Genomic DNA, 17,134 nt, shown 5'->3' on the forward strand with positions numbered 1-17,134 from the left:
AAATAATTTTCTCGGTGTTTATTGGCATTTCGTATTTTAATGTTTTGGAAAAAAGTGCTGGAATGAAAATAATTTTTAGAATAAGTTTAGAAAATTGTTAAAAGGTAAAAAAAAAAAAATTAAAAAATCTAAAAAATATTGGAAAATTGAAAATCAAAATTGAAAAAAAATCGAAGTTACAATATAAATATTTGCAAAAGAACGATTGCAGTCTTTTTGATCTAAAAACAACGTCATAATGGCAAAAAAAAATAAACCAGAGAAAAAAATATCATCATTAGACAAAATTGACAAACATTTAAAAAATAAATTAAAAAGTAATGAAAAATAAAAATATGAAACACTATTAAATTTTATTTAGAAAAACAAGTAAGTATGCAAAGTGCCATCTTTTTTACTCGCGAATTCTTTTCTTCAGTTTAAAAAGTTTTTCTTACGGAACTGTGTGAAAAATTAACGAAGGAAAAAACGAGAAAGGAAAAAGGAATTGGAAACTCTATTTTTTAAGGAGGTAATGATACCGGTTTAATCTTTTAATCATGATGAAATTTATTTAGAAAATGGGAGGGAAAAATATTAACGAACTTGAGAATTTTTGGAAAAAATGAATGAATAAAGTGAAAAATTTTAGAAGTTTATTAAAATATCACGAATTAAAAGCTGAAGAATAATTTTTAAAAAATACACATTTTTGAATCTCATTTTGCTAGCTTAAAAGAAACAGAACAAATAAACTTTTTTCAAAAACTGGAACTTAAGTAGTAAATCAACAAGTTGAATATAAGACCTAGACAGGAGTAAGATCGCATAATTTCGAGAAGGTGTGTTTCTCTTGAAATCTAAATTGTTTAACAGTCCTCAATTTGTTGAGGCCCATTGTCGTTATCTCCGAAGTACCAGTTAAAACCGCGCGATCAACAAATTCATCACGTTGACTCGGTTTCAATAAACAGCTTAATGCACCCTGGCAAAACGCGATAGTATTCTTGAGTTCATGATCCGCTTTATAAAGAACTGCTCCAGTCGTTTCGATTATTCTGTCTTCCATGTGAATCATCGCATCGGTGCAGATACCATCATAATCATCGACAAATAGGAAGATCTTTCGGCCGTGGTGTTGTACGAGGAATCGAGCTAAATTTTCCAAAGCGAAATATATGTCTGGATGGTCCACGGCCTTCTTTACATAATTTGAAATATGAAACCAATCTTTAATTACTTTTTTTTCCGAAGAAATCAGCTTTTTGCTGGCCAGTAAGACCTCTGAATGATCAACATATGCTTTTTTCACAACTTCGCGAACAAACTTGAAAGCAATTTCAAATGAGCAAACAGAACCGGATGATTTGAAATTCAAATATAACACCGGATAATTGCCAAAATGTTTTTTCATGAACTTGGTATCCTTACTTATAAGCGTCTTTTCGAACACTCGATGATTAAGAATTTTCTCCTTTTCGTCCCTAGGTATTTCAAAATATCTTTTTAGCATAGTAATATTTACGCTTTTACCACAACATCTCGGCGCTAACAACAGTATGTACGAAGATGAACACGATAATACCGTTGATATCAAAAGTGTTTTATCGACGAATCCTTCCATAAAGCGAATGCCGGCGAAGTCTTGTTTGCTTGTATTCATTATGCCTACTATCGAAGTGTCTTGATCAGTTGTTGAAGAGCTTGGACAACTCTGAAAATCAAACGATGAATGTGGAATATCTGTTTCTTCTACGATTTTGGCTTTTTTCGAACTCGGCATATTCTTTCTACTTCTTGTTTCTGGTATTTGACTCGACGGGTTTATGTTATTCCTTTTCGTATTCGATTTTGTCTTTCTCGTAGCCTTTGACATCTTCGATACACGGAAATTTATTACTGAAATAATAAGAATAAGAAATTAGATATATAATAACGGAAAAACTATTGACGAATGTGAACTAGAATAAGATGTATTGAAAAATAGAAACTGCGAATACTCAGATATCAAATGAACTCAAACTACAGTCACAACACAGTTGAATTGACAGGACCGCCAAAATGACTCTTCCAATATTTTATACGATCTTTATTATGTACATATACGTAATATTTAGTCGACAACGGATTTATTTTTATTTACCTGTTGCAGTTTCGTATGTGCGGTGCCACTACCCACTAGACTAGACGTGCTTGTTCACTGCTGAATTTGTATATAAATTCTCAACAGTAAAAATCTTCGGTAAAAACTTCAAATCTTCTGAAATTGATGAGAAATTATTAAAATTTTGCAAAAGCAAAATAAAAATAGATAAAACAAACGATCAGCTGATCGCTGATCTCAAGATAGTTTTTGCGTTATAGGGCATTTACAAAATTGCTGCATACCTCTCTGCCGTGAACGTGAGAGTGCATACAAACGTGAAGTTGTACTACTGCATATACAATTTCATGTAAAAATGCAATTGTTTCGATAATTCGCGGGTTCGGGTGAACAATTACATGGTCTCGAATGAAAGACGATGAAATTCCCTATCGATTGATGTTAAATTTTCATCATTTCGCGTAAAATTAATGATTTAATGAATACTTCTATTTACCGATTTTTCTTGCTAGGTATATATGTCAACTTTACACTAAAAATACTCGAAATTTTCAGTGGACACATATGTGTTTTATCAATTCAAAATGTTCGTAATTTTATCCTCTTTAAGATGGAGTTTTACCGAAAGTTCTACCTTTCACCGTTCAAAAGTTTTCAAAGTTTTAAGTTACGAAAACAAGCTACAAGCAGTACGTTTTGAACTTTGAACTAAAATTACTCAAAATTTTCAGTGGACACGTGGCTATTTTAATACAGCAAAATGTTCGTAATTTTATCCTCTTTAAGATGGGTGTTTACCGAAAGTTCTAACTTTCACCGTTCAAAAGTTCTTGAAGATCAAAGTTGTGGAAAGTAGTTTCAGATCAACATTATGTAACTGATAACAGTGATGTGATACATGATAGCACAATTATGACTACTTTCCGCAACTTTGATCTTTCAGAACTTTTGAACGGTAAAAGTTAGAACTTTCGGTAAACACCCATCTTAAAGAGGATAAAATTACGAACATTTTGAATTAATAAAACACATATGTGTCCACTGAAAATTTCTAGTATTTTTAGTTTAAAGTTGACATATATAGCAAGAAAAATCGGTAAAAAGTAGAAGTATTCATTGAATCGTTAATTTTACGCGAAATGGTAAAAATTTAACATCAATCGATAGGGAATTTCATCGTCATTAATTTGAGACCATATAATAGTTCACCCGAACTCGCGAATAATCGAAAAAATTGTATTTTTACATGAAAAATTGTATGCATTAGTATAGCTTCACGTTCGGTATGCACTCTCACATCAACGGGCCAGTGTGATACCACCCGCCACAACCGGTTTTGTAAATGCCCTTGCAAGCCTGCAAGGTAAAATACCAGGGGTGCCACGTGCCACCCTCTCTTACCTACCTTTTAGTTGAGCATTCAAGTCCGATAGGGAGCGCTACAATCAAAAAAAGAAGGGTTTTTACACAAGATGTGTATTTCTCAAAATTCACGATTTTTCATGGATGTGTGGAAAAACTTGGAAAAGGATTATTTTTTGATTAATTCGATGTTGCCAAGTCCAAATCCAGTGCCTATTTTTGATTTTGACGTTCGTCGCTCCTACGCAAAAAAAATTTAAAAAGTTTGATAAGTTCGATTAAAAAAAAAAAAAAAAAAAAAAAAAAAACGAACCAAGGCTTAACGTTGACATTGTATTCGTGTTCAACTTCTAAAAAAAACTAATTTAAATCGTTTTCATGAACTCATTTTTTTACATTTTTAGAAAAGAATTTCAGCAGTTTTTCGTATCATTTTTCAGCTCAAAAGTGTGCAATTTCTCAGAGAATGACTCGACGAGGTGAAATAATTTGTAAGCGGTTATGAATTCATGATGTTAAAAACCTCTTCAGCTGTAATTTCGCATTGGTTCGCGACCATTTCCAAAAGTTCTTGCTGCGAAAAAAAATATCCATCGTATTTACGGCGAACTGGTTATGCAATTTTATTAACACGAATTACCTATTTGTATTTTTTCCAGTTTTTAAATTTTCAAATGCGTTTTCCGGCCAATTGGAGGTCGTTTAATGTGAATCCGGAGTCTATTTTTAGGACTCGTCGCTCCTCTATGAGAAAAATAAGAAATACTAATTTTTATGAAACAATTTGATTTTTTCAAAAATTACGAACCATTGTTGCATACCTAATCGAATCAAAAACTTGAAAATTCTCAAAAAATGTGTCTAAAAATGGACAAAATGAAAAAAGAATAATACAAGATATAATCGGGCAAAACAATGACAATCTATTCCTTCAAAGTGAAAAAAATACTGATGATTTTCTGAAAGTGGAACAAAAATTGAGAAACAATCAAAAAATGCATATCAAAAAATTTTCCAAAATTAGAGAAGAGATCCAAAAAATATTCTGATATGCTCACAAGGGAATCTCTCGAGGTGTCACACTCCAATTTGAATGGGACTGCGATTTTTGGAAAGGGCAAAGTCTAAAACCCCCAAAACCAAATTTTCAGATGCCCAAGTTCATTTTTCGATTTTTAATGAATTTTTGAAAATTCAAAATTGACTGCTTTTGGCGATTTGTGCTTTTTTTAAAAAAGTACGTACTTGATCAGTAAAAATGGTAAAAATAAATGCCAAAAGTAATATTACTTATTCAAATCCAAATTTCCCCATTTACAGCCATTCTGGAGCCTCCAGCGCGATTTTTCAATTTCTCCAGAATTTCGAATTGCTCCAGAGAAGGCGTGAATATGCAGTTGGGCAGCTAAAAATCGAGTTGTGCATTATACTCGACCTGTTTAACGAGCTTATCTACGTTTGAGCCGATTTTGGGAGTGACATCTCAAGAGTGGTTTTTTGACCAGCTTTTTTCAAAATTAAAAAATCCAAAAAATCAAAAGATATCAGTTTGTGAGGAAATTTTTGAAATTTGTGCGAATCGATATATTTCTTCAAGAATTAACCCCTGGAGCGCAAATTCTACCATTTCCAGCCGTTTTGAAGCGAGAGCGACACCTCAAAAAACCACTCATGAGGTGTCACTCTCAAAATCGGCTCAAATGTGGATAAACTCGTTAAACAGGTCGAGTATAATACACAACTCGATTTTTAGCTGCCCAACTTCATGTTCACGCCTTCTGGAGCAAATTCAAAATTCTGAAGAAATCGAAAATCGCGCTAGAGGCTCTAGAATGGCTGGAAATGGTGAAATTTGGATTTGAATAAGTAATATTACTTTTGGCACTTATTTTAACCATTTTTACTGATCAAGTACGTCCTTTAAAAAAAAAACATAAATTGCCAAAAACCGTCAATTTTGAAAATTGAAAAATGAACTTGGACAGCTGAAAATTTGGTTTTGGGGGTTTCAGACTATGCTCTTTCTAAAAATCGCAGTCTCGTTCAAATCGGAGTGTGATACCTCAAGAGGTTCTCTTGTCAGTTTATTTTACTCTAGAAAAAAATGACAGAATTACTATCGACCAAATTTTTTATGAAAAGGCTAAGAATGACTTTTAACTATCAAGACTATTGCTATTGAATCCCCCTCCCATTTTTCCCTACTCGTCGTTTTTTGACTCGCAAAAATTGTCTTCTTTTCATGGTCTTTTGTTAAAAGCATAATCAAGATATTCAAATGGAAATTTCCAATTTTCATCGAACAGTCCGCAATGCTCTGAATGCTCACCTATATCATTACGTTTTTATTACGAAATCGTTTAGAAATTTAATCAGAAAAACAAATATTACCATATTTCATAAAAAAAATCTACCAATTTAATGCACTTTTATTTCCTCTAATACGAGCCATGCACCATTGGGTAGTCAGGCCCTGATGCAGTTCTTCCATAAATAATTGATTATGTTACTGAGCATGCATCAATAATTAAAATGTTTCGAATTTGTCGGTAATAGGTACCTAATTTGAATCATTTCCACAGTGAAAGTTTAATTGCCTCGATGACATTTGTATTAATTATTCACGTTAATACAGTTTTTGTACATACAAAAAAAGTTGTTTGAATGGAAGACTCTATTTTCAACTTGAGTACATACCAGTACAAACAAATAGGTAGTAATTATAACTTATCGATTAGCATCACTCAATCAAGACTATAAGTTGTTTTTTTTGTTTCTTCAACTATTTACAATATTCACTCGAAACCAGAAATGAGTTGGGATTGTTTGTTTTATAAATTTGCGTTGGATTTTTTTTTCATTAGCTACTCGTAATTCAATTTACAAAAGCACCAATTAATCATGACGATCCTATCATATTAGTTAGTAAAGTGCTCGGTAACTCAACACTTACGTTTAGTAATTCTTTCAGTGCTATTGAAAAGTACACCGAGGTAATAAAATATAGGTAATATCTATTTTTTGATCGCATTACACTACATATTTAATATACCCATTCACTCGTTCGAACCCTAATAATTAAGAGATAAAATAATTTATAAGTTTACTAGGTAGGTAGATCTTGTTGCAAAAATGGCAATCAACATCAACGATGGAAAATGGTTAAGTTTATCCGTTACAATTATTCTCTTCGTAATGGGCGCATTCGAATCGAAAACTCTAAGCATACTGCACCGTTTACTCTACACATCTTGGATGTTAATCAGCTTGATCGGCAGCATATTCGCATTTTTCAACACAAGCGACACGTTAGACAAACTGCAAACCATCGGTGTTTTCTCCACTACTCTGATGTTAAACTGCGTCGTTTCAGCGATACTCGCGAATCGTCATAAAATAAAAACCATCATAAGTTCGCTGCAAGAAAACGCAGCAGGTAAAACTTACATCATCAATCGAGCAGCTCGATTGGCCAATAAGAAGCTGCTTTTTCTCGCCTTTTTTCACGGTTTCGCATCGGTCTTTTTTTTCGTACCGCCGTCGATTTATTTTATGACTAAACCGCTTCTGAAATCCTACGAGACCCAAGAAGTGATTCAGTTTTGGTTCACTTGCGGAACAGAGGAACGTCGAGGTATTAGAAGATCGTTGTGTTGGAATGTCGAAACGAAACGAGAACTGATGATTAAAAATATGATTACGAGTTCGATGGCTGCGATCGAGGAAGGCGGATTTTTTTGCGGAATTGTACTCTATTGCGTGGTTATGGCGGAATTCTACGTGCATTTGGATATTTTTAGAGCTAAAATTGTTGCATTGTCGCAGTACTCGGATCAGTTCTCGGTGGATTTGTATAGACATACTAGGGATCAGAAATGGAAACGGAGTGTTTTATCGCATCATAAGTTGAATATTGAGAAGATGTTGGTGAAAATCGTCCATTATCAGCAGTTTCTTAGATGGTAAATTTTCTATTTTAACTATTGATTAATAATTTTTAAGCGTGCCTAAAAGTAATTAGTGTAACTCTCTCGCAAAGGAGGTGAAGAGATACTGCTGGAAAATTTTTGAAGTGAACGAATAAAAATTTGAGCATACAAGAATACGCCATTGAAAAAAAAGGTCATCTTTGATAAATTATTGGTGATTTATGGTAATTTTCGGTAAATTATTAGTCATGATGATTTTTGGTGAATTACTGGTAATTTTTGGTAAATTACTGGTAATTCTCGGTAAATTACTGGTAATTCTCGGTAAATTACTGGTAATTCTCGGTAAATTACTGGTAATTCTCGGTAAATTACTGGTAATTCTCGGTAAATTACTGGTAATTCTCGGTAAATTACTGGTAATTCTCGGTAAATTACTGGTAATTCTCGGTAAATTACTGGTAATTCTCGGTAAATTACTGGTAATTCTCAGTAAATTACTGGCAATTTTTGGTAAATAGATTACCGGTAATTTTTAGAAAATAACTGGTTATGGTAATTTTTGTTACCCAACTCACTTTAGTCATAATTTTTGGAAAATTACTGAAATTACCAGTAATGTTTGGTAAGTTACTAGTGGTTTTTGTTGAATTTTTGGATTTTTTTTGAAAAATTACTTTTAATTTTTGGTAAATGACTGGTAATTTCTGGTAAATTTTTGGAGTTTCTGGTAAATTACCTACTGGTAATTTTTAGAAAATTATTGATAATTTCAGTTGGATTTATGATAATTTTATGGTATTTTTACGTAAATTACCAGGTTGTGGGTCGTTCAAATCTCAAAAATTCTCTACGACCGTGTTAAGTACCTACATATTTCAGTTGATTTTTTGGAAAGATTTCTGGTCGCATATTTTCAATTTTCAAAAATTAAAATTACTTATTTGCGAGTAGAAAATATCTTGGAGTTTGAATTTTCTTATTTTTTTTTCAATGATTTGGATTTCTTTACCTCACTAAAATCAGTCCTTATTCTTTTTACATTTACTGAAAAAAATGGTTTTACACTCTCAAGTGAACAGTACAAGAAAAGAACCAGTGATACCTAAATTACTTTTTCAACCTTTTATGACACGGCGTTTCAAAGTATCAGAATGCTCGAACGTTGTATGTACTTGGTGAATTTGACGGTTGATTATGTACCTACCTATTCTTCAATTAACTCGCAGTAAAATCTTGCTTATTCTTGCACAAAACACAACTGATTCAGATAAAAATGATGAGCCTCCAATCTAATTTTTCATTTGCATTTATCTACTCGTATTTACGAGTATATATTTTTATTTACAGTTGTATCAAAGAAATAAATTCTACATTCGAAGGTTTCACTAATATCTTCTTCATTGCGTCCTATGGTGTGTCAGTTGTGCTCATAATTTTGGTTTTTTTCCAGGTAAGTACAATATTCTTGTTTTTTCTTCCTTCTTTGCCTTCGGAAGAAAAATTTTAAACCTTTGTAAAACACGATGGGACCATAATTATACCTACCGAATGAAAGTTTTGAACTAAAAGTCATAAATACTTACCTACCTTATTGTAGGCTTATAATCTTTTCATCATATTTTATGACATTTCAATAAACAACAAAAAGTAGGTAATGAAGTGCTGCAGAAGTTAAATTCAGGATACGATTTTCCCCCTCTCATAAATTAAATTTGGATAACTACTTACCTACATTTTTTGCCAAAAAAGTTGGCCAGCGTGAATTTTCCAATCGAATAAATAAATAATAAATTCTCTTCATTTTTTCTTTTTACATATTTGCAGACACACAATAGAATTTTATTGTTCAGACATATCCCAATATCTGCAATAATGTTTGTCACCATAGGCATGTTCTGTTACTTCGGACAACTTATTTCTGATTTGGTAAGATGTTAATCTTAGATGAATGGTAGAAAATATGTGGTACCTTTGTATTCATGTTCAATATTTAATTATTTAAAAAGAAATATTACAAGTGATAATTTGTAATTCCTGATTACAGAATGACATATTGTTATACGAGCTGAGTAAAATACCTTGGTATCAACAAGAAATACAATTCCGTAAGAATTATATATTGGCACTGAACCAGAATTACTTACCATTACAAACCAAGTTTTTCAATTCTCGAGTGATCAACTTGAGTTTCATGCTATCTGTGTTCAGGACGCTTTATTCTATCATTAATGTATTGTTATTAATGATAAGAAAATAATTTTTCAATTTTGCCCCTTTGTGTTTTAACCATGAAATAATATAATATTGGTACATACTTTACTTACCTATATGCTTAAGTAATTAATTTGGTATGTGAGTTGACAAAGATATCCAGGAAGTAAGTGTTTATTGGTATATTAAAATTTCAATTTTTCAACTTGTTATTTTTTTTTAAATTGAAGATTTTTTTTGAATAAAAAAATAATTGGGCCATTATTGAGTAACGTAAGGACCTACGTCATACTGAAAAAAAAATGGTAAAAAAGAAAAACTATTCCGAGGAGCAAAAAAATGAAAACACATTTCTTGGTAAAAAAATGTTCTGTTTCGTGCAAAAATTCCCAAATATTGCAGGATGCAACTTCGGACTGAAATCGGAACTAAACTCGAAGCCATATTTACGGCAAACTGAGTAGGCAACTTATTCAACATATAATTCGAATTGCCTAATGGTTCTCTAGCAGGAGCTGAACCACTTGCATATCACATCACACAGGTGTTCGAGTATGCATTCAACTCACATACTGGAGTTACATATGTTGCTTTTCGCTACAATGGACGGCAATGAGGATCAATTTTTATTTTTTCTTACCATTTACGCTACACAAATGCATTTTGGACAGATACATTGAAGATGTTGTTGATGTAAGGATCATTCATTCCATATTAAATTAGTCACAGTTTGGGTTTAAATCTTCTGTTTTTTAAAGCATTTTTTAAAATTATTTCCTATAGGTTACTGGCATTAGAAAAAAAGGAAAATCACTACCATTATCTCTCTCCCCTCTCCAGTTATCCACGAGACAGGTGAGGTGGAGTTGTTATTCAGCTGCTGAAATTTCCTTTTTAAATGCCCAACTTTGGAGTTTGATTCCTGGAGTTGGCTGCAACTTGGAGAAAATCTCGTTGTGGTGTTTTAAATTACTCATAAAAAATTTTCAAACTTCAGAGATGAGTTTTTTTTTCAAAGTTCAATTTTCAAAAATTTGTAAAATTTCCGAACGAGGTTTAAATTAAACAATTTGAAAAATATCCAAGAAGCATAAATATTTTTATTTATTTTATGTATTTACACTATGAACTTTTTGTGATGAGATTAGCAAAATGATGAAGGTGGGGGGGGGGGGGGGGTTGCCCCAAAATCTTGGCCAAAACGCGAAAAAGTTCAAATATTGTGTGACACATCGTTTCATACATTTTCGAGAGCGTTAAATACAAATATCAATTCATTTTTTTGATCCAACTCTTCCATAATGCTCCCATGGACTTCTAAATTTCTTTAAAATTGAAGAATTCGTCTGATGTTGGTTCATTAGGTTTTTCAAAATAATGTTCATGTACTTTTGGGTAATTCTTCATCAATTTCAGGAAATTTTTGTGCTATTATTACAAAATTTTGAAGGTTTACCAATTTCTAACTTTTACACACGTGCTCAATTTTTAGTCATTTTTATGACAATTTAATCGATTATTATGATAACTCATCATAATATTTTGTAAAATTTTTGCAATATTTTGTAATTTTTCATTTGGTTTTAAATCGTAAATACTTGAATTGCGTTAGTTTTTTTTAAAAGTAAATTTTGAGAAGTTTTTGCATTGTTGTACTCTTACAGAATTTTATTCGCATTAATTTTCAATTTTTGTTAGATTTCCTGAATAATTTTCAAACATTTTTAGTGTTTCGAGGTCCTCGTATCTTCACATCCTTATTCTTCTAAAAATATCAAGTTACAAGGCTTTGAACCATTTTGAGCAAGAGCCCTCTAGGTTAAAGAAGTTTCCTCGAAATTTCAGTTTAGATACCTACCTAATCATCACATTCGATTTTTTTTCAATTCAAAGAATATAAAAATTATGCACATTAAAACAATAGTAGTCAGAATTAACCATTTTTAAAAAGGACATCCATTTGCCCAACCCAAACCGCCAGAAACAAATTCAGGAGCAATTCGAATCCTTGATCAATGATCATTATTATAATTTCACACGACTGCGACTGGTTTCCTCAGGCTGTCGCCGAATTTCTGTTCATTTCACTCGAAAATATTCAATTATGTTCACCTAGTAACATACTCATATATGTAGCTTCAGGAGACGCTATTTGGTATCACTAGTGCCTATATCTACCTACTCATAAATAGATAAATATGTAAAAAAGGTATAGTTTTAGTTTTGTTGAAATGACACTGGATAATTTTCACTTTCGTTAAAATATAAGTATGTAATTTTTGCTGGTTCCTTGGTCCTTATCTACATTTTAGTCTAAGGTACTAAAACGGATGCGCTGAGAAAAAGTGTCAAAACCTAGAGCACTCTTTTTGGTAGTAAGTATGTAGCCAATACCCGCAATTACCAAACCCATTAGTCAAACTGCTGCTGATGGCTTAAGGGGTCAAAACATGCCAGACAACATTAACCATGTTGTATAAATGTACCTATAAGCGTAGGTACAGTATACTCGACCTTCCATAAAATTATATCGGTACGAGTAGAGGTACGAGTATATAGCTATAGGTACTTATAGGCGAGCGGTATACGAAAATGCATCTGTATTACGGTTTACAACTTCATCGACGAATGCTCGTGCCATTTGCCCACCCAAATGTGCGCATCTTTAATCTTTGCCTCGCGATAATCATGATTCAGGGTTCTCCAAACTTGGTAAGACATTCAAGAAATGACGAAAGGGTCTCTTTTGACAGTTCTTTGACATGAGAGGGATTTGAGGATTGGTCCAAGCTCCAGAAAATGTGTTTGAAAAATGTTAAGGAAAATAAAAAAAATTGTTGCTTCCAATTTTAGTTTTTTTTTGGTGAAGGGAGGGGGAAATGGGGGGGGGGGGATTTTGAAAAAAATAAAATAAAATGAGAGATTGATAGAATAGTAATTAAGGCTTTAAGAATATTTTTGAGCTCAGAGAAAACATGCTAATGATATTCTATCGACCCAGCTTCAATGTTTTAAGAACAATTATCCAACTGTCATATTTTCTGAGCTGAAAAGTGTTTCGAGATGGGTCAATTTTGAATAAATTGCACAGTTGCAAGAAGAAATAAAGAGATTCAAAAATTAATAATTGAAATTTAAAAATTTTTAAAGCGAACATTCAGTCAATCACGGTGAAGAGGTACCCCAACCAGTAACATAATCTCTGTGAGTACTAAACAGAGAAAAATCAAAGAAGTATCCTGAAATACCTCACCAGGTCAAATTTCAGGAGCTGAATTCTATTTATTTTGATTTTTTTGATTTTTGGTGAATTAAACAAAAAATAAAATTTAGCTCATTTTCCATTTAAAAAAATCAAAATTTGATCATTATAGAGACAGAAGACTGAAATTTGGTATAAAGGTAGGTACTTTATTTTCGACCCTCTAAAAATCAATTGGCAAACATTTTGAGTCGTTTTAGAGCCTCCAGCGATTTTTTGGATTTCACAGTTTTGAAAAAAATGTTACAAAGGAGGCCAAAATGAAATTCAACTGTGGCGTTTTCTAATAAATTTTAAATAATGGATTGAAAACATACCAATCGAATGGGAGAGGTATGCAGAACATGATATTTGATTAAATAAATTTTAAAATTTTCATAGAAAATGGGCTAACTTTTAATTTTAATAAATTTGCACAAAAAATCTACATGCAGTAAAATCCAGTTCTTGAAATTTGATCTGACGGTATATAGCCAATTGAAACAATTTTTTCCTCGCGAATTCAAAATACTGGGCTAGGTTCAGGTACCTGGTACATGTACTTGTACTCATTAGTCAAAAGTGCACAAGAACACCGTGAGACCCTGAACCTTGCTCAATTCAATTCTATCCTATACAATGCGAACCTGCGATGAAAAAAAAGTCCTATTTTACGCAGATCTACATAATAAATAATATCGATAATTCAACACATGCACGAATTAAAATTACTTTTAGGCCAAACCTCTTGAATTAATCGATTCGATTACATTACAGTAATACATTTCGGTAAATGATTTATTTTTCAATAACACCTCAACACCCCGCAATACTTCAAACTGGCCAACCGACGGTATTTATTGCGAATAGGTACACGTTCGTAAGTAAATTACAACTGCATCGACTTCGACGCGCCTATATAGATGAAAATTTTAAATATACGTTGTTAATTTTTTCACTCGATACGAATAAATGAAAATCACTAACGAAGTATGATCGTTGTTTCTAGCCCGAGATGTACCTATAGTATATGAAGAGCATCATTACGAGACACCTCCTCCAGTCATGGGGCGGAAACGGTGGTGGCTAATTTCATACTTACTGTTACTTACCTAGCTGTTAGCAAGTACACCGTGTACGCATAACCGGCTGAGTAACTCGTGCATTTCTGCCAGGCATCTTCCGCCAAATTGTTACAAAGAGAGGTGTTGGTACATCAAATATTTAGCCTGACTTTATGACAAAGCTAAAATCAACCACCGCCGATTTTTTTTTCAATTTTAATAATGGGTCTGATAATCCATCAATTTGAAGCGCGCCTGGCTTCTATTAATAATCAGTGCTGTAGGATTAAACTCGTTATCGTTATAGCAAAAAGCGAACGGTCGCCGAATAATGGGAGGGAAATTAGTGCATAAATATGCTCGCGAAAAAAATGCATCGAAGGTAGCTAAGCGTGGCAAAGTACCTATGTAATTCGTGGCGGGATTACCGTTAAATACGGTATAGGTAAAGGAACATTTTGTGATGGAGGGAATATCCACCCGCAATATTTCTCGATGAGGCGAATGATCGTGCCAATAATTGCTAATAGTAATAGTAATAGTAATAGTAATAGCAACAATCACGGGTATTTTTTTTTTTTACCGAATGAAGAAGAGTATGGTACCTACTGGATCTATAAACGATAATGTAACAAATCCACAATTTTTAAGGGAGGAAGCCTGAAAATATTCATGTTTTCAACACGAACACTATTAAATAAAGATTGCCATTTTGCTAATATATAGGTACGTGTTTTGGTGTTCTGAAATATACTTGAAAGAAATTATTTTAAACTTCATTTGAAATATCTGGGGGGGGGGAGAGCGGACATGATATATCTTTAACAGGATCGGAATTCATCACAGAGCGTTTTTATGGAGGGATTCCAGTATGCTGAAGAACAGTAAGTACTGAGGACTCGAATCCAAAACTCACCTACTTGGGTCTGGAAACATCCACTGATTAAAACAGCGTTTGTCTCAACCACATGTCCTTTTTTGGGTCTGAAAACACCCACTGATTTAAAAATGTATCTGACTCACTTACTTGAGTCTGGAAACATCCCATGATAACAATGTTTCTCTCAACCAAAGGTACTTACTCACTTGGGTTTGAAAACACTCAATGATTATAACAGCGTTTGCTTCAACCTTCAACCACAGATCCTTACTTGGGTCTGAAAACACCCACTGATTGAAAACTGTGTCTGATTCATCAACAGAACCTTACTTGGGTCTGAAAACACCCACTGATTAAAACAATGTTTGTCTAAACCACAGGTCCTTTCTTGGATCAGAAAACACCCACTGATTGAAAACGGTGTCTGATTCATCCACAGATCCTTTCTTGGGTCTGAAAACACCACTGATTGAAAACTGGGTCTGACTCAGTCAGAAAGGTGGAAAGGCAAAAAAACAAATCGACAAAATTGACAAATAGACAAAAAGATGAAAAAAGACCACAAGACCAAAAGACCAAATGACCAAAAGATGAAAAGACTTAAAGACTAGACAAATGGAACAAAAGACCAAAATGTGTCATTCCGCAAGTAATAGGCCCATTTGGTCGATATTGAGTTATGGGTGGGGGGGGGTGGGGGGTGAAGTAGACCTCCGGAGCAATCATATGAGCTGGATAGAAGCCCAAAAAGTGCAAAAAAATCCAAAAAATCCATAGGTAATTAAAAATTTGAAAAGCTCAACTTTTGAGAAAATTGTCTTCAAAGTTTTTTTTTTCTGAAAAAAGCTGAAATTTCATGTAATCTCAAAACCTTCATACCTAAAATTGAAGATTATTGTTTCTGATGTCAAATATTACTACCCACCTACAATAGCAATTTTTTTTACTAAATCTTTTCGTGTTTATGAGCATTTTACGCCTGAAAAACAATGATTAATAAATCAAAATTTTTCATAAAAATTCATTACTCTGTCCAAAAGCAAAAAAAAAAATTATTAAATTACTTTTTCTGTCAAAATTTAACTTGTAAAAATAAAAATTGTAAATTTTTTTTTTTTTTAATTTCTACCTGAGGCGCGATTTGAACCCATACCTCCTGCTCCGCAATCTAAAACCAAAGCCACACGGCTAGCGCTGCAGCTAGCTAAAATGTGTTTTTGAATGGTATACATGTTGCCACTGGCGACTTAGTGTAGTATTAATTCGGAGGGTATTTTTTCGGAAGTCATTTTACTGCGAAAAAACAAAATCAACCAAATGGGCCCTTTTTAGAAAAACATTAGTTCCATTTTTCTCCGCTTGGGGTGCACCTGCGACCTTGATACTTTATCAGGGGATAGTCGGATATGTTCTACATTGAAATCCATCAAAACCTCAATTATTAATTTTCTGGACTTTTTCACTAAAAGCACGATTATCTCGATAAATAGAAGCGACCAAATGGGCCCATTACCTACAGAATGACACAAATATGAAAAAACAACGAAAAGAAGAACAGACAAAGGCAGAAATGCCAAAACTACTCACTTTGGTCTAAAACCACCCACTGATGAAATGATTAAAACGGCGTTTGTCTCAACCACAGGTACTTACTCACTTGGGTCTGAAAACACTCAATGATTAAAACAGTGTTTGTCTAAACCACAGATCCTTACTTGGGTCTGAAAACGCCCACTGATTAAAACAGTGTTTTTCTCAACCACTAGTCCTTTCTTGCCCTATTGACAAAATTATGCTTAAAAGCATGTGTAACAATGGGTGATTTTGGACTGGTGTAAAAGCATGCATTATCGCGTTAAAAATGTGCATTTTCGCATGATAAACACTAAACAGAAGCAATCTAGCAACCAAGTATTTTCTAAAATGCAACCAAAGAGTAAAACTTTTTCTAAATTCCAAAAATTGATAACATTTATACAAAAATAACCTCTTGTCTTATAAGCTGCGAGGTGACCGAGTGAGTTAGGGGCTGCACAACGCAGTAACCCGGAATCGATCCCCGCACGTGGAAATTTTTCAATTTTTTTTTCATTTTTTTGAAAAAATTATCTATTGAGAATGAGAATGTCTTAAAATTCACAATTCATTGGTAGATAGTATTGCCTGTGAGTTATGAGCAATTTTTCTGCTAAAATTTCGGCACTTTTTGTACATAGGTACTTTTAGTTTACTTCTAAGCATGCTATTCACTGGCTGAATAGCATGTGAATTTTGAAAAAAGTCCAAATTCACGCATGGGTGCGATATGCAAAAAAGCATGCATTTCAGCATGTTGTACGCAAAGACCAAATGACCAAAAGA

At 33.1% G+C, this 17,134-nt stretch overlaps 2 protein-coding genes and 1 long non-coding RNA gene across 4 annotated transcripts in view; 2 read left to right on the forward strand and 1 right to left on the reverse strand.

The window, feature by feature from the left end:
- Nucleotides 1-17,134, forward strand: part of LOC135849235 (uncharacterized) — a 111,906-nt gene that overhangs the window by 76,926 nt on the left and 17,846 nt on the right. Inside the window, exon 1 of one of the 2 annotated variants that reach the window (XR_010559504.1) lies at nucleotides 15,455-15,478. The exons of the other annotated variant lie outside the window; for it this stretch is intronic. This is a non-coding gene — a long non-coding RNA (uncharacterized LOC135849235). Of the gene's footprint in view, nucleotides 1-15,454; nucleotides 15,479-17,134 lie in introns of those variants that run through there. 2 annotated transcript variants of the gene reach the window in all.
- LOC135848972 (uncharacterized) lies at nucleotides 337-2,528 on the reverse strand. The gene is made up of 3 exons (XM_065369081.1): nucleotides 2,368-2,528; nucleotides 2,123-2,239; nucleotides 337-1,878 (listed from the first exon to the last, which is right to left on the reverse strand). Exon 3 carries the CDS (start codon nucleotides 1,853-1,855, stop codon nucleotides 788-790), a length of 1,068 nt encoding a protein of 355 aa, XP_065225153.1. The 5' UTR covers nucleotides 1,856-1,878; nucleotides 2,123-2,239; nucleotides 2,368-2,528; the 3' UTR covers nucleotides 337-787.
- On the forward strand, nucleotides 6,552-9,793 carry LOC135847717 (uncharacterized). The gene is made up of 4 exons (XM_065367386.1): nucleotides 6,552-7,407; nucleotides 8,725-8,827; nucleotides 9,202-9,303; nucleotides 9,422-9,793. The coding sequence occupies exons 1-4, from the start codon at nucleotides 6,578-6,580 to the stop codon at nucleotides 9,632-9,634; spliced, it is 1,248 nt and encodes a 415-aa protein (XP_065223458.1). The 5' UTR covers nucleotides 6,552-6,577; the 3' UTR covers nucleotides 9,635-9,793.

This window comes from Planococcus citri, chromosome 5, assembly GCF_950023065.1.
Source record: "Planococcus citri chromosome 5, ihPlaCitr1.1, whole genome shotgun sequence".
Lineage (NCBI taxonomy): Eukaryota > Metazoa > Arthropoda > Insecta > Hemiptera > Pseudococcidae > Planococcus > Planococcus citri.

Coding starts and splice junctions, on each gene's coding strand:
- LOC135848972 (XM_065369081.1), bottom strand. CDS start 1,855: ATGTCAAAGGCTACGAGAAAGACAAAATCGAATACGAAAAGGAATAAC.
- LOC135847717 (XM_065367386.1), top strand. CDS start 6,578: ATGGCAATCAACATCAACGATGGAAAATGGTTAAGTTTATCCGTTACA. Junction 8,828..9,201: donor TAATTTTGGTTTTTTTCCAG/GTAAGTACAATA, acceptor ACATATTTGCAG/ACACACAATAGAATTTTATT. Junction 9,304..9,421: donor GACAACTTATTTCTGATTTG/GTAAGATGTTAA, acceptor TCCTGATTACAG/AATGACATATTGTTATACGA.